A 27,028-nucleotide genomic window follows, 5' to 3' on the forward strand; every position below is an offset into this window, starting at 1 on the left:
GCCTTAAATATTCCTGTCATTTTCCATACTGTTTATGTATCCAGACCCAAGTGTGAAATTTAAGTTTACTTTCAATCTATTCACCTGACAAATGATTTCTTCTAGGCCAGTGTGTTTTCATATGGTCCCTGGTGGTGAGGTTTTGTGGCTGGGGGAGATTGGGAAAATGCTTCCAAATTACCTTTTCAACATCAGAGTTTCTGTTCAGATATCATAGGCTCTACACATGGATCATAGAATGATCCTATTGGTTGGATTTATTAAGATGAAGTTTATTTATCCTGGAAAACTAGAGTATTTTATATTGAGGATGTTATGCTGAATTTGGAAACGGGTTAGTCACAATGCTATCCTTGAAAATTATACTTGGCTTTACCGAGTCTATCAGTGGCTCATATTAGGACACAGATTCTATGATGGACTGTGGCCCTTGGTCACTGATTTTTGCAAAGCAGCTGTCTAGGCCCACCAAAATATGAGCTATAGTTGGAACACTATAAACTTTGTAGAACTTGAAAGGTACTGTGACCAACCCCTGATAGTAAAATCCTATGAATGTGAAATTATTTATAGTACAGATTGATGTTTATATTAACAGCCTTGCTTTATCTTTAGTCTTTATGTGAATATGGTTAACTTTCCACATGTAAAGAGTAACATATTTATTGAAAGAATATAATTCATTCTCTATGAATTAGATGATAATATTGGATATTGTGTTTGTATGTCCATGTGTGTTTGAGAGCATGTGTGTGTTACTCTATAACAGAAAAACAACTCATGTAGAAACAAAAATTCATTAAAATATGCTATAAATATATTTCGATGTATATAGTGTGTACCCTAAGCAGTCCTTCTTGAATCCACAAAGTGTTCAAAATACAAAAGTTTTTAAAACATTTATATCTTGTGAAAGTGTTTTTTCCATCTCTATTTATTACATTTCCCTGCTACACAGTCACCAAAACTCTCTGGAAAATGATAATGGCCTTAAGTAAAACTACTGGCATGGATCACTGACTTGTATTGGCATAAATTTTTTGAAAAGAAGCTAGCTGATTTTTAAGCCTTGGTTCATTTCACAAAAGCAATGAATAGCAATGTTGTTGTAGAGTTGTGCCATGAAACCTAGCTGTAAAGTTTTTTCTGCATTGAAAGTCCTGACTGGGAGCCAAGGTTTATCTTTAAACACTCATGCTTGAACATGTCCAGACGAAGTGTTCCTAATTGTAACTTGCCCTGCTTTACTTTTCATCCAGAAAGTAGATTTTCTGTGTAAGGGATAGAGTAAGCTGTGAACATTCAGACATAGGACTTAAAAATACATGTGACAACAATATTTCAAGGCATCAAATGCTTATTTTCTGTGTAGTTGCTAAAATTACAGACTTTGGAATTAGTCACCTGAAATTGCTTAACTAGCTCTGCAAATCGTTAGCTGCTAGACTCAGCTCTCTGTTCCCTTCTCTGTAGCATGGGAATACGAAACAATCACAGTATTCCTGTAAACAGTATTCCTATGTATATTTATTGTGGATTTTCAAAATATAATGTATGGAGAGCACCTTGGATTGCAGCTGACTCTAGAAAGTATTCAGCAAATATCAATTGTTTTATTATGTATTTTCTTAGTCTACTATGTGCTATGCACTATACCAGACTCCTTGCATAAACTCATTGCATGGTTAACATATGATCTTCAAGGCAAATATTAGTATGGTTATTTTATTAGGGATGGAATATCAGATAAAAGACAAAGAAACAAGCTGGTAAGGGACATTATGATGACTCAAGTCCAAGTCTCTTTAGCTCCAAGTCCTTTATTCTATTCATGTCCTATTTCATATAGTATCAACTACATGTGGCTATTTAAATTAAAATTTGTGTGTGTTTGCTCAGTTGCATCTCTTTGCTAGTCCGTGGACTGTAGTCCACCAGTATCCTCTGTCCATAGAATTTTCCAGGCAAGAATACTGGAGTGGGTTGAGATTTCCTACTCGAGGAGATCTTCCCAACCCAGGCGTCAAACCTGTGTCTCTTGTGTCTCCTGCATTGGCAGGTGGATACTTTACCACTGTGCCACCTAGGAAGCCCAAATCAAAGTTTAAGTCAGTTTAAATTAAATGAAGGAAAAAACTCAGTCCCTCAGCTCCACTATCCATATGCCAGGTCTCAATACCCACATATTGTTAGCAGCTACAGTACTGGATGGTACAGAAAGAAAATAGTTCCAGCATCTCAGAAAGTTCTACTTGACAACACTGCAGTCTGGACCATACTATCTCTCCGGGCTGGTTTTCTCTCAATAAGATGTGAAATTTTTCTTTTAAGTATTATAACAAGGCTCATCAATAAATTACTTAACCCTTTTTAATAAAGACATCACACATTGCAGTACATGACCATGTAGACCACAGCTAATCCATCTAGCAGTCTATACAGGAATGAAAAATTTGCCCTTAGCCAGATTATTACAGTGCCCAAGATCTGAGAACTCCTCAGCCATAGTTTAGTTGACCTTTCTATCCAATAATAAGAACCCATAGTGATGGGATATCCTAAAGTCAATGTGAAAATCTCATCTACCTCTAAGGTTCTGTGGACTTACAGTTTTCATTTGGGGCTCAATAAGCTTAAAGTTGTTTTCAATATTTTTTAAGATTCTAGGTATAGTCCACTTAGGTGTAAGGTTTGGAAAGAGGAGGTAGTGATTTATCATTTTTGTCTTTAACACTGGTACGTTGCCCAGGAAACTTTTCTCTTTATGGGAAGCCAAATGACTTTTCTATCCAGGTGGCCAATAAGCAGTATTTATGACATGTTTCACTTTCTTTTCATAGGCCTTTATGATGGGTATCAAATATTACAATCTGGAGACTGTAAATGCAAAGGGCAAATAGGAGTGGCAAAGCAAAAAACCATAAAATCCAATATTCAAAAGTCAAGCAGATCTGCTCTTGAATAGAACTTCTTTCATATAAATCAGTGGTACAGCGCAAGCATGCTGGGCCCATAAAAACCAGCTCTGTTTGATTTTAGAAGAAATAGCTGAGGCATGAGGGACAGACATGGGGAACTTCATGTGTTTAAAAGAATAACTGGCATCATAGAAGGAGCATTAATAAGGGATCAGAAGATCTGATATCTCCACAGTATCTTGAATGTACTGCAATTATAGCATCCAACAAATTGTGTGCTTTTGTTTGGTTTGTCACCTATGAGTCTGTCTAATCCATACTGTTGTAGGTGGCTTATCTTCACTATCTTACTGCTCTTATTTATTTATTTTTATCAATTTTTGTTATAGTTACTTTACAACATATTGTGTTTTAATGGTTACCTTCCATGTCCAAATCTTCCATAGACAACGAGTTCCTAAAGACTTACTGCCCGGTGGCTAAGTCGGTAAAGAATCTGCCCACAATGCAGGAGACCCAGGTTCAATCCCTGGGTCAGGAAGATCCCTTTGAAAAGGAAATGGCAACCTACTCTAGTATTCTTGCCTGAAAAATCCCATGGACAGAAGAGCTTGGTGGGCTACAGTCCTTGGGGTCGCAGAGTCAGATACAACTTAGCAACTAAACCACTACCACCAAATACCACCATCAGGCTTATTGAAAAAATAAACCAACAAAAAATTATTGGGTAGCTAATAGAATCAAGAAAGACCAACAACGTGTTTTACACCCTCCACCCCCCAAAAAAAATTATGAGTATATTCCAAATTGTTCTAATCTCATTGTTACCACTTTAATCAGCCTGCTCTGGCAAAACAACATGGCCCATCTTTTCCTCTCCAGTCAGCTTTTGCTGACTCCCATGAACAAGTTGACCCCAGAGAAAGCTTCTTATCAGTTGAAATAAGAGAAAGGAGGGGCGGTTCCTACCATGACAAACACCGCCCACCCCACCAACCCCCAGGGATAGGCATAAGCTGTTCTAACACATCATTCTCATTTTCTCTCTATTTGGAATTGAGTAATTTAACTTGGCTGTTAAAAATGCACAGTATTTCAAGGCTATTTCTAAGCAATGTCCAGACAGAGAAGCCCTAAGGATATAAGTATCAAGAACCATCCACAAGATAAACATTCTCTTGACAAAGTGCTATAGTGAACACCAGTCATGGGTTTTGCACAGTGGCAGGCAGAAAGCTTGAGTACACTGGCCTAGCTCCAGGGAAGAAGAGCTGGTAATTTGGGCATTTCTAATATGATTGAACTTTAGTCTGTTCCGTGATAGATCAAAGGTCAGCTTCAATGAACTAGTTCCTTCTCTGAAGTTTTCATTGTATGTTAAAACAGTGTTTTTAACACTGGTTTCTCCTTTTTCATAACTCACAGAGTGTCAGTACTGGGGCTCAGAGTTCCAGCTGCCTACTCTGGATTTCGAAGATGTTTTAAAAGACGATGAGCACGCATACAGGTGGCTCTCCAGCCTAAAGAAGGTTGGCATCGTGCGACTCACAGGAGCAGCTGACAAACGAGGAGAAGTTTTAAAACTCGGGAAAAGGATTGGTTTCCTTTATCTCACATTTTATGGGTGAGTCACCAAATAGTTGGTATTCTGCCATGACAGAGAGAGTTGGATATATTTTTCAGGCAGGGGACTCTTTTGATTGATGATATAAAAATGTCTACACTGTTTTGAACAGGAAGCAAGATGAGAGTCTAAAAAGTGGGATTTCTCTGAGCATGACTGGAATGACATCAGACACCAAAGATACAGTAGTTAAAGGTGGAAGATTCGTTTGCTAAGGCTACCAAAACAGAATATCACAGACTGGGTGGCTTAAACAGCTGAAGTTTATTTCCTCCCAGTTCTGAAGGCCGAAGTCCAAGATCAAGGTCTTGGCAGCTATGGGCTTCCCAGGTGATGCAATGGTAAAAAATCTACCTCCAGTGTAGGAGATGCAGCAGATTTGGGTTTGATTTCTGGGTTGGGAAGATCTCCTGGAGGAGGAAATGGCAACCTACTCTAGTATTCTTGCCTGGGAAATCCCATGGACAGGGGAGCCTGGTGGGCTAACACTCCACAGGGTCACAAAGAGTCAGACACAACTGAGTGACTGAGCACACATGTACATTGGCAGGTGTGGCTCTTGGTGAACACTCACCTCCTGACTTGCAGTTGGCCACTTTCTCACTGTATCTTCATATGGCCTTTCCTTTGGGTATCTGCACTCTTGGTATCTCTTCCTTTTATAAAGACATCAGTCCTATTGGACTAGGGCTCCATCCTTGAGATTTCATTTAACCTGGAGCTCCCTGTCAGTCCAGTGATTAGGACTCCACACTCTTACTTTAGAGGGCCTGGATTCAATCCCTGGTCCAAAAAAATAATATTTCATTTAACCTTAATCCGTCCTTAAAGGCTCTTACTCCAAATATAGTCACATTGAAGGTCAGCACTTCATCATATGAATTTGGGGAGGACACTATTCAGTCCATAACAGGTGAAGTAGAAGACTATTTCTGCAACGTGTTTTTAAAATATTCAGCTTTACAAAAGTGAAAGTTTATTAAGTTTTACCTCCCAAGAGTTGGTGCAAAATTAAGTTGGGCCCTGAGGAAGTGAAACCAGCCAGCAGATGTGTTAGATAAAACTAACCAGCAGAAAATTAAGTCTACACACTTTAGCAAGTAACAGGAAATATTATAATAGATTTTAACTTTGGAACAAGAGGCCATTTGCAAAAGAATTGCCTGGAAGGTAACATTAATTATGGATAATAAAACACTAACAACGGGAAACACTTATCTGGAAGTGGGTGTGTTCATTAGGGTAAGACTGTCATTTGAGATGAATACACTTATTCCTGGGCTCAGAGTAGAGGGCACTAAAAGCAAAAAGGACCTCCAAAAGGCAAAGGTCGCAGGCTGGTAGCACACAGGCAGTATTCAGATGTGTTTTGTTTGGCCCACATAATGTTGAAAGAAAATGAAATTAGTCATCTCCCATCAAAAACTGGGAGAGTTTACATTAAATATGGGTCTGACTTTTCTTGAAAAATCAAATATAGCAACAACTGAGCTTAACCCCCTGCTTGCCAATAACCTGCAGGATATTAAAAAAAAAAAAAAGGCTGAATCCTGAAGTGAACACATTCTCACACTCCAGTTTCACACATTCTGTCCCCACTCCTGCCTCAGACCTGCAAGTCCCTGCCAGTCTTTGACTTTGCCCCTAGGTCAGCTAATCGAGGGCAAGACCTCATCTGCAGGTAATCAGAAGGTCAAAAATCTCCAATCAGACTTCTCTGGTGGTACGGGGATGAGAATCTGCCTGCCAATGTAGGGGACGCGGGTTTGATCCCTGGCCTGGGAAGATCCCACATGCCATGGAGTAACGAAGCCCATGTGCCACAGCTACTGAGCCTGCTCTCTAGAACTGAAACCATGGAGCCACGTGCTTCATCTGCTGAAGCCTGTGTGCCCCAGTGCCCGTTCTCCACAACAAAAGAAGACACTGCTGTGAGAAACTCATGCATCACAACAAAGAGTGGCCCCCGCTCACTGTAACTACAGAAAAACCCATGAACAGCAATGAAAACCCAGAGCAGCCAAAAATAAAACAAACTAAAAAGTTTTTAAAATATTCAGTTCCCAGTGATTTGAACAAATTTATTCATGGCAGAAGGACTATCATGTTTAAGCTTGAATTACCTAGTCTCCATTCCTACCCCAGGAAGTTACTTTTACTATCAGCAAGCTTGTTGTACAAAATTTTTATCTGCTCTACATCTGCAAGAATTGAAGGTGCCTTTAGAGATAATTAACCAGGTCTGACCCTGCTTTGCTTCTGAGATCAGATGAGATCGGGCGCCTTCAGATGATAAAAAGTTTGCCTACAGTGTGGAAGACCCAGGCTCTATCCCTGGGTTGGGAAGATGCCCTAGAGAAGGAAATATTCTTTCCTGGAATTGCACTCCAATATTCTTGCCTGGAAAATCTCATGGATGGCAGAGCCTGGCAGGCTACAGTCCATTGGGTCACAAAGAGTCAGACACAACAGAGTGACTTCACTTTAGAGATAACAGCAGTTGAAACAGACAAAGGAGAAAGAGTCTTGAAATTATTAAGAGCTTCGACTGTATTATTTGTTCTTTATATTTCACAGCTTTTTAAAATAGATGTTATCTCTGAGTTCACTGAAGAGGAAGCTGGGGCCCAGAAAATTAAACTATACCCCCAAGGTCCTACAGATAGTAAATAAGGAACCAAAGCTAGAATCTGGGTCTGTTCAAGCCCTGGGCTTCCTAATCTACCTCACTAGCAATAAAATATGAAAGTAGAACATGGAAAAGATGCTTTCAGGCACTGGAGGTAAACGGACCACTTCAAAACCAATCTTTTCTATGTTGTTTTACTTCATTTTTACTTGCTGACACCAGACTTTTGCATTGATGCCAACACATTGCATAATTTCATTACAGTGGCCAAATTTGGGGGCTCTGTTATGCTTGCCTAACTTCCACCCCCATCCATCACACTAAGGGTCAGATTCTTAGTCCTGATTTATGACTTGTGTTTTGTTTTGTTTGTCAAAGTCTTAATAACTCAGCCACTGATCTCATATTGAGCAATTTACTGGAATAAATGCTAAAGGTTTGTTGTCAACAAATCAGACTTCCTACTACTATTCTACCTCCTTTGTCCAAGATCGTTGCATCTGACCAAATTGTGTGTGTGCAAAGTCGTGTCCGACTCCATGCAAGTCCCCTATGGACTGTAGCCCACCAGGCTTCTCTGTCCATGGAATTCTCCAGGCAAGAATAGTGGAGTGGGTTACTGTGCCCTCCTCCAGGGGATACTCCCAACCCAGGGATCGAACCTGCATCTATTATATCCCCTGCATTGTCAGGCAGGTTTTTTACCACTAGCGCCACCTGGGAAGCTGCTGACCAAGTAGGTTGCCTACTAAATCTCCCTTTCAGCAGCTTTCTTCCCTATATCTCTCCAACTATATCACACTCCAGGACGTGACTTTCTTTCTAACTTACTTCTTCTTCCACTAATGATAACCAAAATCTCTTTTATTTGTTTTTTATTTTTGGTAATTTCTAATCCCCAACTTGAAGAACTTACAGAAAACAGCTTTGCTGTTGCTGCTATTGTTGTTTCAGCTTAGATTTCGTTTGCCTATTTGCTTTGGGAAGGGGGTTGTCAACAGAATGAGAAAACTGAATGTTTTCCCTAAAGTTATTTGCCTCTTCTATATTGAAGTTAGGGTAACATGAGATTTTTAAAAAGGAGAGAGATTTAGGACAATGTTTCTCAACCTAGGCTGCACAGTGAAATAGCCAATTAAAAAAAAAAAATCTGAGTCCCATCTCCAGAGATTTTTTTTAAAAAAACAAGACTTGGATTTGGCCTGGGTAGCAGGAATTTTAAAACTCAGCAGGTGATAATCATTTGCATCAAGGGTCTTAAGCCTCTGGTTGAGAGGAAGGGTAGTTCAAGAGAAGGCGGGTCTCAGTTGATATAGAGCTTGGGTTCTTTACAACCTCTGAATTCTCACAATTATGTAACTAAACAGCAGTTGTCATGTTCTTCTTGGTACTGTGGTAATGCCTGGACGTGACTTAACTTTATAACATAATCAGTAGCTGCCTTATACAAGGTCTCTCCCTTTCATATCTTTATTTCTCTACTGGCCTTAGTCTTGTTTGAAAAATAACTGGTTGGTGAGTGAATGGAAAGCATAAATGAAGGCAATAAATAATGGAGACAAGGGACTGCCAAAAGTACAAGTGGGACAGAGAAAGGAAAATGGGGAATGTTAAAGGTAAACTTTGCTTTCCGGGTAGACTTTTCAAGGAGCCTGGTTTCTACTCTTACTCACATGCCAAAAACAATAATAGCTTGCTACTTCACACTTGCTTGCCTTGGGAAACTAATACCCACCTAGTACTTTTCCTTTCAAATAGAGTTACTAGTTCAGAAAATTTGAATTGCATGGGTCTAAACTGAGAATTATAGTATCTGATTTTGGGTTCTGACTGTCATCTCCATTCTTATATGATTGGCTGGATAAATAAAAATAATAGATTCCAGAACTTCATGTAGTCTTAGTATATAGTAGGCAAGGAATAAATATTTATTGAATAAATTCTCACCTAGGTTTAAAAGGACTGTAAAGCAGTAGATGAATGCAATAATTACTAGAGGATTTCATAATATAAAATTATATACACCTAAATCAAAAGGGCAATAGCTTTGAGGGTAAAGTTTACATCATGTTCCAGATGTGTATTTTCTCAGATACTTGTCATTTTTTTAACTGTGCATCATCTAGGTGATATTTTTTTCAGGCAGCCATGTGAAATGCTCAGTAACCTTATTGCCTTAATGATGAAATCTTTCCTGGGAGAAAAGAATAAGATTTGGTAAAGAAACTCCCATTATCAGTTTTGTCAAATATATATATATATATGCGGAGCAGTGTGTAAAAAGATAACATTTTCAGGAGGATTTAAACGTTTGACTTGGAGCAACATAGTTTTTACAAAGTAAGGCCAAAAACCTCATTCCATGTCCCTGACGCCCACCTCCAAAGGAACAAAAATAGCTTTCTGGATCTTTTCTTTATTGAAGAAATTATCTGAATTTATAACATAATTTAACCCAATGGGAAATAATCATTGTAAATTACACTCCACTGCCACTGTCAAGTTAGAATAAAGCATTCAAGGAAGCATCCCACAGAGTAAATCTGAAAATAAGTATAATCAGTGAAAGAGAATGTCTTGGTTGGTGGTATTGTCCTACACATCCATGCAACAATTGAATACTTTGCCATGTGCAAACCACCACGCCAGCATTTTGTTCTGAGCCAGATTTGGGTTTCTACTTATGCAAAATTATCTTTAGCAACTCTTGTATGTGGCGGTGGTGGTTTAGTCTCTCAGTCCTGCCCAACTCTTGTGACCCCATGGACTAACTAAAGCCTTGCCAGCCTCCTCTGTCCATGGGGTCCTCCAGGCAAGAATACTGGAGTGGGTTGCCATTTCCTTCTCCAATTCTTGTATGTGGATGAATGCAAATAGTTGAGTTGACTTCATCTAGATAATGTAGAACAGTAAGTGAAAGTCGCTCAGTTGTGTCCGACTCTTTGTGACTCCATGGACTATACAGGTCCATGGAATTCTCCAGGCCAGAGTACTGGAGTGGGTAGCCTTTCCCTTCTCCAGGGGATCTTCCCAACCCAGGGATTGAACCCAGGTCTCCCACATTGCAGGTGAATTCTTTACTAGCTGAGCCACAAGGGAAGCACATAGAACCGTACATATCGCATAAGACCAAGGAATAAACTATCAAGGAGTCCTTGACTTTCGGCATTACAAATGAGGGAACAAGACAGGCAATATATGCCAACAGTAGTTAAAAGGTAGCACAGAGCTAAAGGGTGGTGCTCTCCTGGTCTGCTGAAAGCACGGTGATGATGGGGTGATATTCAGCTATTAATATGGCAACTGGAGAGAAGGAAGCCAGGGCTCCTCAAACTTACACAGGCTACCAGTGTATAAATAGGTGTGATATTGATACATACATATTTAATTACAACTGTATAATTTCATACAGCTCCTTCTCCCCACCACAAGCTAACTCAACATATATGCAAGCCATTTTATCCACCAAAGAAGCTGGCAAGGGAACAACTACAACCATAGTTCTTTTCTCGATTTGCTAGGATTACTTTTCCCCCTTCCTACTTCACCTTCTTTCTGGCGTGCACCTCCCTCACTTTTCCATCTCCCTGCCTTAATCCTGTCTACAAACAACCTGTTCCAAGTCCTCCTCTGTTTTTGGCTCCTGTTTGGTCTTTCATGCCCTTCTTGCTTGGCCTGCTCACCTCTCTCTTCCTCTATTCTAACCACCACTCACACTACATCTTCCCTTGCCCCAGCAGCCTCTAGGACTCTAGGGAAGAGAACCCTTTTCCCAGCCTCAGCTCTACCAGCACCTGATGCTCAATCCTTGGCATTATAAGAAAACCAAATATTAATAAGAATTTTATTCCACTTTCTAGGAGCCAGTTTTGCATCCTGAATGGCTTATCCAGAAAAGAAAGTTGAAAAGGCTCCTCTCTCCCATATGTTCATAGCATCTAGTTAGGCACTTTTCTGTTTCCTGTAAGAGATTCCATTTTTATAGATAATGCATATAGTGTAGAAAAAAGTGAACTATTCTGTTGTAAGATATCACTACTGCTTGTTGGACTGTAGTAATGTTTGCTGGTCATTGTCTTTTGAAACTGTAAAATATATGACAACACTGAGAAACTCAGATGATCTTCCCTAAAAAGGCAAAACCATAACCTGAGAGTTCCTTCTCTAATTAGTTGGACGGCTAATGTGTGTGTGTGTGACAGAGATGGGATAGGGGAGGAGGATTAAACATCATATTTTTTAAAGTGTTTACCATTAGCATCGTGTGTTAACTAGTTATCTTGCTGTTACTACTAGCCAAGACAACCTTTGACAATAAGTTTATCTCATTGCCATTGCTACTGTCATATTGAACTTGCAGGTAGGAATGGTGGCCTGATCAGGCCATCATTTTTCTTTAGAACTAGCTTGGTGCCTCACACACATTTATCTCTCAGGAAATGTTAATGAAAGGGAATATAAGCTATGATGTTAAGGAATTCCATTTGATCAAGACATCAAAAATTCTTTTTTAGCATTATCAACATTTATCAGTCCTCAGTTAGAAAATTAACCTCACGAACAACTCACCAGAAAGTCAGGCAGAAGAGAACACAAATTTCAACCTTAGCTAGCAAGATTTCTTTCCAGATCAGAGCTCAGAAGTTCAGTTCTTTCTTCTTCCTAATCTTATTTTCTAGCACAAGCAAGATGCAGTAACACATGCAACAAGGATTAGACTAATAAGAATAGTAATATGTTTTTCTGGAACAGTAACATCAGGAGTAAGATAAAGATGGTAAGAAAGAGATGAGAGAAAAGAAATTTCTAGATTTTAGTGGTAACCAAATTTTATCTTGTGGAGACAAGCATGAAAGTGATATAAATATTGAATAAAACTTATAAGATCACAAATTATAGTGGAAAAATATAAATATTTGAAACACTTCATTTCAAAAAGTTTAGGAAAGAATTAAGGACTGAATACCCCAGACCATCTGTATTGCCTTACTGCCCAGAGAGCTGCCCACAGGACCAATAAGGAAACAGAGCTTAATCATGGCTTCACGACTGCCTATTTGTAGGTGAGAAGCTGGTCTAAACTTATGTAATTTCCCAGAGTTCTATCATTCTCTTCTAGTGAGAACTTGTTTCTCTTTTCTAAGGGAGTGTTTTAATACCTATCAGGCTCTTCCAGGCCTTTGGATGAAAAGTTGCTGGAAAAAATGTAAAATGCTACTATTACTGTTGACATTTGCATCTGCATGAGAGCCTTGCATGCAGTCTTCATCAGATGAATCAAAAAAATATCAAACAGCAAATGTTTCTATTGGGCTGTTTGTCAAACACACCAGCCAGGCCAGTTAAGAATTAGCAATATTGAAATGGCCTCTGGGGAAAACAAGTATATCTCCCATCCAGCATTCACTGGATTTCTGCTAGCATTTCTGTAAGCCAGCCCAGCAGCATTTCACACATTAATTTGTTTAGCGATTGAGGATGTATGAGTGAAAATATTATATTCTTTGGCATCTGGCCCCTTAGAAATTACTCCTACCATTAGTACTTCCTCCAAATCTGACTTTGAAACAACTACTTGCTTGATGTACATGTTACTAGAAAACATTTCTAAAGTGTGGGGACTGAACAGGGAAAGGAAAAACAAGTTTACCCATTTTGCTGAAGTTTCTAGCCAAGCAGTTGCTTCAGAAAACCACACAACCCTTCTTGAATAAAAATGGCTTCTGAGTTAGAAAAGACCAATCTAGAAGCAATTCAGACTTGAGAAGAAAACAAAGAAAACTTGTCTGAGTTCTGAATTGAGTTGTAATTTCATCCTAGTTTGTGAAAAATTTGCACTGAGATTTCTTAGTGAGTTGTTTTAAATTTAGCACAGTATTTAAGGATGGGAGGGAGGGTATTTAAAATGTGTACTCTTCTGAGTATTAGGGTTTCCTAAGCAGGATAGCATGCTATGTTCTTTCAGCCACTGTGAATCCCAGTTTGTGTTATCAGCCAAGAGTGAGTCCCTGGAGTTCCTTCTGTAATATTAGGTTTTGCAGTTAATGCCAACAAAACCACTTGAGTATGAGGTCATCTCATGAATGAAAGGAAAAATAATTTCTGTGTCTCATGCTCCTCTAGAAATCACTTGAGGAAATTTATAAGCTACTCTAATAAAGCGGCTGCTTCTCCACAAGCCCTCCGATCCCCGTTACCTCCTCGGTAATACTCTATGGTGTCAAGACCGGCAGCTGCTGTTACTGGGATGCGAGAAAATCATTTTCCATTAAGCACCTTTTATGTGCTAAGTATTGAACTGCATGCTTTACGCCATGACTTGAATCTTGACACTTCTGATAAGAATCGTTATCCCCATTTTAAAGGTCAGGAAACTGAAGCGGATCAGTTACTAACTCAGGTTTGCTTGACTCGGCAGTCTGCAGTCTTGCCTGAACACCATGCCCCTGTGGTGGTTTGTTGCTATTAACATTTTCTCATAGTTTCTGGTGCCATAATAATCGTTGACTATCAAATGTGGCTTCTACTCATGTTGCAAGCCCAGAGGCAGGGAAGTAATTTGACAGGCTTATGTGGAAAGTCCTCAAACTAAACCATAATGACAGCATCAATATTCATTCCCTTCTCCTCTATTAAGCTCAAATTATAGCCAACTGTTTATGCAAAGGGAAAATGACAGTTGACAAAGAATCAGATAACTTGTTACAAGAAAAGATGAAGTTTATATTTTAATCTTTCACATTATTAATTAAACTATCATCCAGTTCTTGCTCTGGTGAAATAAATTAAGCAGTTTTCCTCCCCCCAATCCCTCAAAAAAAACCATTAAATATGCTTAATATGGAATTCTGATAGACTTTTTTGCAATGGACTGCAATTAAGTTTTTCATAATGAAGACCTTTTGAACTTTGGAGCAAACTGCTATAACTGTTTATGTTTTTAAAGGTAGTTGTCATCTTCCTATCATTTATGTGTTTGGTCCTCAGGCACGTCCGATTCTTCATGACCCCATTGACTGCAGCCTGCCAGGCTCCTCTGTCCATGGGCTTTTTTTCAGGCAAGAATATGGGAGTGGGTTGCCATTTCCTCCTCCACAGATCTTCCCGACCCAGGGATCGAACCCTCATCTCATTCATTGCCAGGCAGATTCTTTACCACTAAGCCACCTAGGAAGCCCATCTTCAACTTGATTGCTGAGAGTATTATTAACCTTTAAAAATAGATTATAAAAAAATACTTCTCAGGGTAGAATATAATATGGATAGAGAAAAATCACATAAAACAAATGTATATTTTAACAAATTATTAAGGCAAACACTCTTAAATACCATCCAGGTCAAGAAATAGAACACCGCCAGCCACTCTACAACCCACCCACAAGTCCTAACCAATCACAAAACTTCCTTTTCTCCCCCATGTAATAGCTCCCTTGAATTTTAAGGTATTCACTACCATATTTACTTACATATTTTTCTGGTTTAAAGTATGATCACCCCAGTGTGACTCCCTTATCACTAAAGTTTGGTTTCCCAACTTTTTAGTTTTGATGTCTTTTTTCCTTACCTATCAATTGATTCTATTTGTAAATATAAATTTGTTCATCAGCACCAGTGCTATGTCAATGTATTTCTATTCACTTTAGTTGCCTGAAGCCCATTCTCTTGTAAATTTCCCTGGAAGAACTCATGGGAACAATATTCTTTGAATTCTTGCATGTTGAAAGCAGCTTAAGAACTTTATACTTGAAAATCAGCTTGGCTAAATATCAAATTCTTGACTTATAGCATCTCTAACATGTCCATATGATTTTATTAGTAATTTCTTTTCCTTATAAGTAATTTGGTATTTCTACCTAGATCCCCTCAGATTTTTTCTTTCAAGAGTATTGATTTTACAGACTATGTCTTGGTGTTGGTTGCTCTGAGGCAACTTTTTCAGAGAGTGTTTGGACTGAGCTTTCAACTTAAAGTGTCAAATATAATTTTTTTTAATTTTAAGAATTTTTTAAATTGTCATTTTTAGAACTTGCTGTCTTTTAATTTGGGTTTCTTCTTTTGAAGACATCTATTATGTACATATTAATCTTCTTTGCCTATCCTCTTAATTTGTTACTTTCTCTCCAATACTTATCTCTTCCCTTTTTCTGACATTTAAATTCTTCTCCTTTTCATCCCCTAGCTATCTAAAGGCATTATTTGTTGTGCTTATTTGATCTTGCATTTCTTCTAATTTAGCCTTCATTTTTAAAACAATTTTTAATTTTTTTCTTTTCTGAGTATATCACCCCATTTTTAGTTTATAATTCTTATGCAAGTTATTCTTCCATGTAGTGTACCAAAGTTTTCTGGATTAATTAGAAGTAACTATATGTAGAAAACAAACTAGAAATAGGGATAATTATAATATTTTATGCTCATCTTTTGGGGTCATATTCTTCTGGTACATATTGTCTGTGGGTATGTTATTTTGATTTATTCTTTCCCTTTAAAAAACAAATATGAAACTAAACCTTAATCATCTCTATGTTGTTCATTTTTATAAAAAAAAATTGTTTTCTTAATGGTTAAAAGGGGATGTGATTCAGAAAATTTCTGTAATTTATTGTTTATGTCAGATTTCACAATGATGGCTGATAATATTCTTCTTCTCCTTCTCCCAGTCCTTCTCCTTTCCTTTCATCCAGATCTTTTTCCTTTGTCCCTGTAATATTCATTTAGGGTCTTTTTCTCAGAAGGGAGCTTTATCGAAGAAGGGAGTTTGGTAAGTTTTTAGAGTTTATGGGACCCAGACTATTCCAACTCCTTACCACAGACCTCTTGTATTCAGCCATGCTGGAATGTGAAAATTCTTTCTCAGACTTAATTGTCATTCTCAAATTGCCCTACTGCACTTTCCACTGAATATGTTTGTGACTTGGAAATTTTCCAGATCCATCAGATATCTAGTTCCTTCTCTCTGCTTCCTCCTACATAATTGGTGATACCGTGTATTATGGCTTTGGAGGGTCCATCTCTATACCCTAATAGAATGAGATTTTTTTGTAAGACTTTGCAGGGCTATAAGGGAATCAGAAATATGAAGGGAAGCCAAGGAGCAAATCCTCTTGGTCTAGCCCAGTTGACATCCTCTTTCTCATCCTCTGATAGACCATATTCTCTCCCTCTACTGGGCCTTCTCATAAGCTATTTTTTTCTGGCTGTGATGACCCTTATCAGTTCAGTTCAGTTCAGTCACTCAGTCATGTCCGACTCTTTGCAACCCCATAGACTGCAGCACTCCAGGCCTCCCTGTCCATCACCAACTCCCGGAGCCTACCCAAACTCATCTCCATTAAGTTGGTGATGCCATCCAACCATCTCATCCTCTTTCATCCCCTTCTCCTCTTGTCTTCAATCTTTCCCAGCATCAGGGGCTTTTCAAATGAGTCAGCTCTTCGCATCAGGTGGCCAAAGTATTGGAGTTTCAGCTTCAACATCAGTCCTTCCAATGAACGTTCAGGACTGATTTCCTTTAGGATGGACTGTTTGGATCTCCTTGCAGTCCAAGGGACTCTCAAGAGTCTTCACCAACACCACAGTTCAAAAGTATCAATTCTTCGGCACTCAGCTTTCTTTAGAGTCCAACTCTCACATCCATACATGACTACTGGAAAAACCATAGCCTTGACAAGATGGGCTTTTGTTGGGAAAGTAATGTCTTTGATTTTAATATGCTGTCTAGGTTGGTCATAACTTTCCTTCCAAGGAGTAAGCATCTTTTTATTTCATGGATGCAGCCACCATCTGCAGTGATTTTGGAACCCAAAAATATAAAGTCAGCCACTCTTTCCACTGTTTCTCCATCTACTTGCCATGAAGTGATGGGACCAAATGCCATGATCTTAGTTTTCTGAATGTTGAGCTTTAAGCCAACATTTTGTCTCTTCTCCTTCACTTTCATCAAGAGGTCCTTTAGTTCTTCTTCACTTTCTGCCATAAGGGTGGTGTCATCTGCATATCTGAGGTTATTGATATTTCTCCTAGCAATCTTGATTCCAATTTGTGCTTCATCCAACCCAGCATTTCTCATGATGCACTCTGCATATAAGTTAAATAAGCATGGTGACAATATACAGCCTTGACATACTCCTTTTCCTATTTGGAACCAGTCTGTTGTTCCATGACCAGTTCTGTTGCTTCCTGTCCTACATACAGATTTCTCAAGAGGCAGGTTAGATGCTCTGGTATTCCCATCTCTTTCAGAATTTTCCACAGTTTATTGTGATCCACACAGTCAAAGGCTTTGGCATAGTCAATAAAGCAGAAATAGATGTTTTTTTAGAACTCTCTTGCTTTTCTGATGATCCAGCAAATGCTGGCAATTTGATCTCTGGTTCCTCTGCCTTTTCTAAAACCCAGCTTGAATATCTGGAAGTTCATGGTTCACATACTGTTGAAGCCTGGCTTGGAGAATTTTGAGCATTACTTTGCTAGTATGAGATGAATGCAATTATGCAGTAGTTTGAGCATTCTTTGGGATTGCCTTTCTTTGGTATTGGAATGAAAACTGACCTTTTCCAGTCCTGTGGCCACTGCTGAGCTTTCCAAATTTGCTGGCATATTGAGTGCAGCACTTTCACAGCATCATCTTTTAGGATTTTAAATAGCTCAGCTGGAATTCCATCACCTTCACTAGCTTTGTTCATAGATGACCCTTATGCTTCTAGGTAAATCCTACCCAATCTTCATGTCTCTACTTGATGGTCATTTCTTTACTCTCATAACATCCTGTAAGTTAACTCTGGAAGATAAATCACACTAATTTGTCTTCCCCACAGACTATCAGTTTCATGAGGTGCAAGTACCAAGTCTATTCAATTCTATATCCTCAGTTCCTGGCCACTAGTATGTGCCTAATAAATATTACTGGAAATATAAGTAACTGGAGGTCTAATGAGTGACTATATCCAGGAATTCACATGTGGAAATGTCACAAATATAGTTAGAAACAATAAGCAATAGAATGTTCTTTGGATGGTTAACTATACAACTTTTCAGTTTGTTTTAACTAGAAGAGCATTTTCCATGTTAAAAATTAAAAAACAAAAAAATACATGACCATTATATTTTTGACCCAATGGGATATATAATGATGTTCCAAAAAGGACATTCTTTCTTAACCTGACCAGAGGAACTTGCTGTATTAGAGGTTGTAGTTGCTAGGGACAATAAATTTAGGCAGGTTTAGAACATCCCTTCATATAAGTACTACTTCAAAAAAGAAAAACATTACAAATGAACTCAGCTTGATTTTCCAAGTATGAACCACTAACCAAAAGAGTATAAATTCATCACCAAGGGTATAAAGAAAAAAAATCTACCAAAAGCAAAATTTCAGTATTCCATACATATTGAAGGATTCAAATTCATCACAAAACACTATTAATATTATGAAATACCATGGTATCTATGAATGGTCATTTAAATTAGGGTAAATCTAGTAAATTAGCACTCAAACCAATTTCATGAAATACTGTCTTAAAATCATGACTTTAATGTACAGAAGCTTTTTACAAACTCTTGAATAGATGAAAAAATGTAAGGGAAAGTTCTAATTATTAACAAATGTTTAGAATGACATAAGCAGCTCAGTGAAAATACACAGGTATAGTTAATGTAGTCTCTGGCAAAAAACATTATTATTTGTTCAGTGACAATTACCTGCCCGAGGGCAATGCCAACCAAGTCTATACCACTGGATCTAGATGCTACACTGAGCCTGCTTCCCCAGCTTTAGAACAATCTGGTCCTTCACTTCTATTGCATGATAACTCCTGATAATCTGCTTTAGTTGTTTCCTTACTTAGAATCCGAAGAATATGTCACTAATGCGAGGTGCTTTTATAGGTACACCCTAATCTCATTAAGGCCCACAAGTGGGCTTTTAAAAACTGCTTTCTACATAGGCCAATTGGTCATGCTTGCATTTATTTCTACTGTGCTTTATTGGAGACTTGGATTTGAAAAGGATAAGTGAAAGCTTAGCGTCGTAGACAGTCAGCAGCAGCCTTCCTGGAATGATTCATCTCTGTAAGGAGGTAGAAAGGTAGATCAAATGACATTTCTAAGATTTTTCCAGACTTATGCTATAACTATTAAGAGAATGTTTTATGCTTGGGACTGGCAAACTCCTTTCCTGGGATTTATCATTATGTGTGAGTGCAGACTTTTAGGCTATACATCCCATACCGTGCTTAAGACACCTAAGGGCTAAAAAATGTTTATTATCCCCTGCCAGTTAGCTCAGGGGGCTGGAGAAGTGCTCTGAAGAGGCCAAGTCACAAGCCTCATCTCTGTGGAAGCCAGTTAGTGTCAAAGAAAAGATCTGTTCCCTGGCTGAAGTTCACACCTTGAATCTCAGCCAGCTCTGGCCACAGAAAAACTTGGTTCCTCTACCGTTGATCATAGGAGCAATCAGGAAAGAGAATGTAGATGGATCAATGCAAAACCATCATCACTCTAGGGGAGAAAATCTAAATAAAATCATTTCCTCTTGACTGGGTCAACAACATCATCTTCTTAGACGACCTTATGTCTTTTACAACTTGATACAATTATTTTTTTTGTATCCTTAAATCCCTTCCTACATGTTGGTTATTCTTGGAATGCTGATGTTGACAATAGTCTGAATCTGTATTATATATGGGCCATGGAATGACATGAACTTCATAGAGAACATGTATTTCTTGGCTATAGTCATGACGATATAATGGATTGCCTGACTCATACTTGAAATGAGCTGCAGCAGGCTATATATACCCACTTCTCCTTTCACTAGGTCTCTTTCCAGTTCATGGCCACATGTAGATGGCTCTTTAATCTTTAATGAAAGATACACCAGGCTTTCCACCCTAGATTTAAATGAGAGAAAAAAAAAACAGACCAAAATAGCTAAATTTAATCCTCAATCTCAGAGAATGGGGAAGAAGCCCAACCTTTTCATTTCACATTTCCTTGCCTCAAATACCTCTCTCAGAAATTCACATTCTCCTTGCCTTATTTAATTCAGGCCTCAATGAAAATTTTCAGCTCTTTCTAGAGTACTTCCCAAAGCATCATTTCTACCGTGACATTCTTCTGGCCCCAATCTTTGTCTCCTTAGCTTGCTTTATTTTCTTTATAGCGCTTATCTCTATCTGATATTAGATTTGGTACTTCCTTGTTTGTCCTTTTTGTTCCCAACTATATTTCTAATGCTAAAACAATACCTGGAATCGAATAGATTTGCTCAATAAATAGTTATTGGAAATGATTTGGCGACTATAAACATAAGGGCTTCCCTGGTGGCGCAGCTGGTTAAGAACCCACGTGCAATGCAGGAGACCTGGGTTCAATCCCTGGGTTGGGAAGATCCCCTGGAAAAGGGAACAGTTACCCACTCCAGTAGTCTGGTCTGGAGAATTCCATGGACACTATAGTCCATGGGGTCTCAAAGAGTCAGACATGACTGATCAACTTTCACTCACTCACTCATGAACATAATACAATAAGTGGACATTGTAACAACAATAAAATGGCATGTGTATATAGTGACCAACTTTGGTTTATTTTGAGACACAGCTTCCTTCCATTTACCCAGTGTTACCATCTTCCAAGGAAAAGTTGCTCAACATCATTAGCCATAAGGATATTACAAAGCAAAACAATGAGCTACCACTTCACACACTAAGATAGTTATAATAATCAAAAAAAAAAAAAGAAACAGAAAACAAGTACAGTGAGGATGTGGAGACACTGGAACCCTCACACATTGCCAGTGACAATGTAAAATGGTTCAGCTGCTGTGGAAAACAATTTGATGGTTACTCAAAAACTTAAAGATAGAATTATGATATAACCCCATAATTCTACACCTTCATATCACCCCTCCACAAATTGAGAATAGTTATTCAAATAAATGCATGTATATGAAAATCCACATATTCATACCAGGACTATTCACAATAACCAAAAAGTAGCAGCAGCACAAATGTCCATCAAATAATGAATGAATAAACACATTGTGATATATCCATACAATAGAACACTATTCAGGCATAAAAAAGAATGAAGTGCTGATACCTGCTACAACACAGATGAATCTCAAAAGTATTATGTTAAGTGAAAGAATCCAGGCACATGAGTCACATGTATGATTCTATTTATATTAGATATACAAAAGTACTTAAATTCATAGAGATAGAAAGCAGATGGGCATTTGCCAGAGACTGAGAAGAGGACAGAGTGGAAAAAAACTACATAATGAGTAGCAGGTTTTAGTTTGGAGTGATGGAAATGTTTTGAAACTATATAAACAGAGGCATTTGTTACCAGCATTGTAAATGTTCTGAATGCCACTGAATGCCAATAAAGTTTTCATTTTAAAATGGCCATTTCATATTCTGTAAATTTTGCCTCAATAATTCATTTTTAAAATGCATTAAGTTATTAAAAACATAACCTACAATCCCATATGCACACGTGCATGCTCAGTCATTCAGTCATGTCCAACTCTTTGTGACCCCATGGACAGTAGCCCACCAGGCTCCTCTGTCCTTGGAATTTTCCAGGCAAGAATACTGGAGGAGGTTGTCATTTCCTCCTCCAGAGGCTCTTCCTGACCCGGGGATCGAACCCAGGTCTTCTATGTCTCCTGCATTTGGCAGGAGGATTCTTTACCACTGAACCACCTGGGAAGCCCACAATCTCATATACACCTCTTCATAAACTCTGCACTCTTTTTTTGGAGAGGAGAAGTGAAATGAGGAGAAGCTGATTCTGAGAAGGCTACTTTGGACAAAGAAAGGTCAGACTCTTTTCCTGGCTCATAGTCATTATGGTAATTATTTCATAAGATGAAGTTTCCATTTCTCCCGTGTCTCAAGTTCATTCTAACACATTTCCTCTGGCTTAGTGACAGACTATTTAAACATATGTTTCTTGTATTTTACAGACATACTTGGCAAGTTCAAGACAAAATCGATGCAAACAATGTGGCTTACACAACTGGGAAGCTAAGCTTTCATACTGATTATCCAGCCCTCCATCATCCACCTGGGGTAAGGTGAGCCTCAACATGTTTTCCACAAGGCAGGCCAAGGACCAATATTCTCCTGTATTTTGAGCTTAGAAAACTGTATGTTTCACTAGCTAATTTGTCTTAATGTAGATCTTTCTCCAAACACAATCCAAGCTTACAAAATCTCTGTACCTAAATCTTTAACAGCCTCACATTCACAAGGGATAGGAGATTTCCATGTATTTTTTTTTTTTTTACATTTCTTCATTTCTCCCTGGAAATAACTACTGGCACTTACTACTTTGCAGAGACATTTTACCACAGCAGTATATCTTGAGCTCTTTTTGAACATTTAACATTCCCTGGAGAGTTGAAAAAGAAAATAAAACCAGGGGACACAATGTAGAGTTTTTCCCACAAAGTCACATGGCTACCATTCCTATCAGTTAACTATTGCAGTAAAAAACAGCAACAACAAATGAACAAACAAAACCACTCCATAACTTACCAGCTTAAAAGCGCAGTCATTGACTTATGTTTTCACAATTTCGGCTATATTCAGTTGAGTAGTTCTGCAGCTGCTGAGTCTGCAAGGGACTGGTTGACCTAGGTGGTGGCCGAGATGACTTGTCCCTGCCCCATCTGATCTATCATCTCCCCCCACCCGCACCCCGGGTGGCCCATGCTTATGCATATAGCAGGTAGCAGGGTCTCCAGAGAGCATGCTGAAACATACAAGGCCTCTTGAGACCTAGGCTAGCAATCAGCACAGTGTCCATCTCTGCCACATTTTCATGCTTTTTTGGTCGAAGGTTTTAGCCTAGACTCAAGGGGTGGAGAATCCTAGGAATATGGTCGCACAGAGTCGGACACAACTGATGTGACTTAGCAGCAGCAGCAGCAAGGGCTGAAGAAGTAGAGGCCACCTTTTGTGGGAGAGGCTGCAAATACATACCACAAAGGGGTGTGAATGCAAGAAGCAGAATAACTTTGGTTGTTTTGGGAAACCATCTACTGTCCCATCTGTCCGATTCTTCATCAAGGAGGGAGATGTTCACCACGGAGCACAGATCCTCCAGATTTTCTCGAAGCCTCCCCGTCTATTACCTTGTTACAACATTACCATCTTACTAAACAGCTGCATTTTTACAAAAGCATCATTTTGCTAAACCAAGAAATTAATGGTCAGAAAACTATCTTTGAAAAGAGATTTTGTTCCTATTTTTAGAGCTAAATGCAACTAAAGAAAATAGCCCCACAGAAATTTGTATCTTCAAAGATAAGGAAAGTGGAAATTTGGGGTAATTCTCTAGCTAACGAAGGTGAAATGGGGGAAAATCAAAATTCATCTGTGTTTTTCATCATATTAACTGGACACACTGTCTTCATGCCTTTGTTACCCATTGTCGTCATCAGTATTAACTAAGCTAGGCTAGTATTTTACTTCACCTGTTTTAAATTACTTTGCTGATTGTAAAATACCACATGATTTCTTGGAACTAAATGCGACAGTGGAATGACCCTCAATAGTCACCTTTTCAGGAATGGGTTGAAGGGAAGACACACAATATGATTTGTTTTAAATGTGGCCCACAAATTTTCTAAAACCCTGGGGTTAAAACCCAAACTAATCATCTCAGTTCATTTGCCAAAGACAAGTTGAAGCAGTCAAAGGGAATAAAGTTCTTAAAATTAGACTAGAAAACTAGATTCTATTTGAATTTTTAAATTACCTGATTTTTTATGAATTTATGTTTTGTTTCAGGGTTAAAATTGAAAGCCTACAGAAAAGTGATCAAGTGACTTCATAAACATTCCTGAAGTATAAAGTTTGACATTTTCATAGTATTTTATATTACACTTTCTGTATTTTATATTCTTTCAAAGCATTTTTACTTATATTGCTTTATTTGATGCCTCTTAGCATTCCTTCAAGTTAAACAGAAACAATCATGTCTTTTTATGTTAAATGAAGGTACCCAGCATGGTTAAATACTTTCACAGGGTGAGTTATAGAGAACTCGAACTTGAAACAAGGCCTCCATCAAAATTGTTAACCACATCATAGGGATCCTGAGTTGGACTTTCTAATTACCATAATTTCTGTAACATGCTGACTATTTATAGACATTGTCATACATTACAAATACATGAAATACAGGAATTGAATCTTTTACTTCCATGTTATTTCAAAACTTAGCCCAATACCTTAGATGTAATAGAGACTTAATGAATATGCTAAAAAGAAGTTTAAAATGCCACAAAGTTGTACCAATCCTTACCAGCAAGTGAAAGGTCCAAATCTAAATAAACTGATATATTTTTTAAATAAAAAATGATTCCTGAAATGTTTAGATTCTGGTAAAATAATGATTGAAATTCAGGTACCTGCTTGTGCTATTGTTTCCACTTGGAATTATTCAAAGGTTTCTGAACCAAAGTTTGAGTTCTTTTATAACAAATAGAATAAATCAATATTCTTTTCAGTACAGATGAAATGATCTGGATAGTGAGTTACCTGTTGAGAGTTCAGTTTAATCAATTTCAATCATATGGGGCAGGATAAGGAGACATATCTTTAATGAAACACAGATGTTGTTTCATTCACTGTCTCTGGGCCAAAAGTCACATGCTGCCATAAAGTAACATTTAAAAAGAAAATATTTTTGGTTCTGAATGACTTACATGACATCAAATTGGGCTTTATACACCCCAGGCATATATTTACCTTTTGAATGTGCAATGAAAGTGTTGTTTGGGTCCTTCATCTTTTTTCTTTCATAGGATTGCATTAAAATGTACATATACAAAAGAAGATTATTAGTTGGCCTTGCCATATGTAAAAGACATCAGTTGACCTTTGTTTTAGAGATTTACATTTGAAATATTCTGTGACTTCTTTATGGCAGAGTCTAAAAAGGATTTGAAGAACACAGACTCTACCACAGACCAAGTTATGTTATTGCTTTGCCTTCTTGGAGTTTGAGAAACTTGAGGTTGATATTTCCATTTCATATTCTTTTTAATCATGCTGCTTCACCCCTCATTGCCTTGGCAATGAGATGATTTTCTATAATGACTTGGTCAGTTGATGCACATATTTTCAAGATCAAAAAGAAGACATCAATTTAAGGATGATTAATTATTCATTTAGGTCAGTTCTCTCATAATAGCTGAAAATGAGGTGTCATCAATCTAAAAATAGAAGTTTAAGTTTACAAACACAACACACACACCACACAATACTGAATTACTAACTGTACTATAAAGGGACTTCTCCCTTCACAGGAAAGGAACTTGCTGTCTGAGGATTTGAAGCACAAAGGCCAAGGTTGAACACTAGTTTTGCCATATATTAGCAGAGTTCTTACCAGCTGGCCAGTTTTTACACCTGAGTTCCAGTTTCTTCCTCTACAGAATGGCAATGAAACTATCAAATTCTAAGGACTGTTGTAGGGAATGAATAAATAAGCATTTGTTGTTCAGTCACTCCATCCTGTTTGACTCTTTGGGACCCCAGGGACTGCCCCCACACCAGGCTTCCCTGGCCTTCACTATCTCCCGGAGTTTGCTCAAACTCATATCCATCGAGTAGATGTTGCCATCCAACCATCTCATCCTCTGTCTCCTCCTTCTCCCCCAGCTCAACACCATAGTTTAAGACCAAGTGTATATTAGATTTTAAATAGAACTTCTGCATGGTTTTGGAAGGAGGCAGGATTTCCCACAGCCACACGTTGGGAGAAGTCACTTGTGGCCTCTTCGGACGGACACATTCAGTTTGTTTTGAACACACGTTCATTGTATAGCTGTTACAGATGAGGCACTCTGTAAGAGTCAAAGCGGGGTAGGGGATATTGTTTCCGCCCTCCAGGAGCTCACAGTTTACAAAGGGATGGGCCAGAGGAGATTCTGTCCCCAAAAAGCAGAATCGGCACCAGGGCAAGAGCTTCCTCAATAAACACAGATACCAAATGCTGCCTGGGTCATGCCGAATGGGGGCTGTTCGGGGAAGAAGTGAACTAGTTTCTGAAGTTCTGAGATCAGTCAGGCACAGATTAGAGGCAGGCATTCCAACAGAGGGAGTGGCTTGCTGGCAGAGGGAGAGTAAAATAGATAGAATATTCTTTTGGGGGGGAAAAAAAAACCTGTAAACATTCATCATGTTCTATAATAATCTATGTGGGAAAAGAATCTGAAAAAGAATGGATATATGTATATGTGTAATTGAGTCACTTAGCTGTATGCCTGAAATTAACACAACATTGTAAAATTAAATATACTCCAATATAAAATAAAAATTAAATTTAAAAAATTAAATTTTTAAAAAGGATTTGTATTTTAGATCTGCACTATCCAATACAGAAGACACTAGTCATCCAGGATTAAGTTGTAATTTAAACTAATTAAGATTAAATAAAGTTTAAAGTTAAGTTTCTCAGACAAACTAACCACATTTCATGTGCACAATACACATGCAGGACTAGGGATGACTACATTGGGCTCATGGAAGAACATTTCCATCATCACAGAAAGTTCTAATGGGCAACACTTGCCCTAGCAATCCTCAGAGTTAGCCAAGTTAAGAGTTAGGCAAGCTAAATGGATATTTTTCCCACTTATGCTGGTATCCCCCTAGTCTGTGTATTTGATCGTATTTGCCTCTCCCTTTTTATAAAAATTGTCAGACATTGGTTTTTATTTTTATTTCATGAAGAAGGAAGTTTTCACAGCTGAAGAGTGTTAGTTTCTTTATGCAGAAAATCACAGTCTAAATTTAGATATTCAAAATCACCCACCCATGCTGACTTACTAAAAGG

General features: G+C 38.2%; 1 protein-coding gene across 1 annotated transcript in view; it reads left to right on the top strand.

Annotated features, from left to right (window-relative positions):
• The window catches only part of BBOX1 (gamma-butyrobetaine hydroxylase 1), a 60,472-nt gene that overhangs the window by 18,432 nt on the left and 15,012 nt on the right, over positions 1 to 27,028 (top strand). The window contains exons 3-4 of the mRNA XM_070472967.1: positions 4,344 to 4,542; positions 22,143 to 22,248. Of these exons, the coding sequence (XP_070329068.1) occupies positions 4,344 to 4,542; positions 22,143 to 22,248 (305 nt within the window). The remainder of the gene's footprint in view (positions 1 to 4,343; positions 4,543 to 22,142; positions 22,249 to 27,028) is intronic.

The sequence above is a fragment of the Odocoileus virginianus genome, chromosome 10, assembly GCF_023699985.2.
Source record: "Odocoileus virginianus isolate 20LAN1187 ecotype Illinois chromosome 10, Ovbor_1.2, whole genome shotgun sequence".
NCBI classification, from domain to species: domain Eukaryota; kingdom Metazoa; phylum Chordata; class Mammalia; order Artiodactyla; family Cervidae; genus Odocoileus; species Odocoileus virginianus.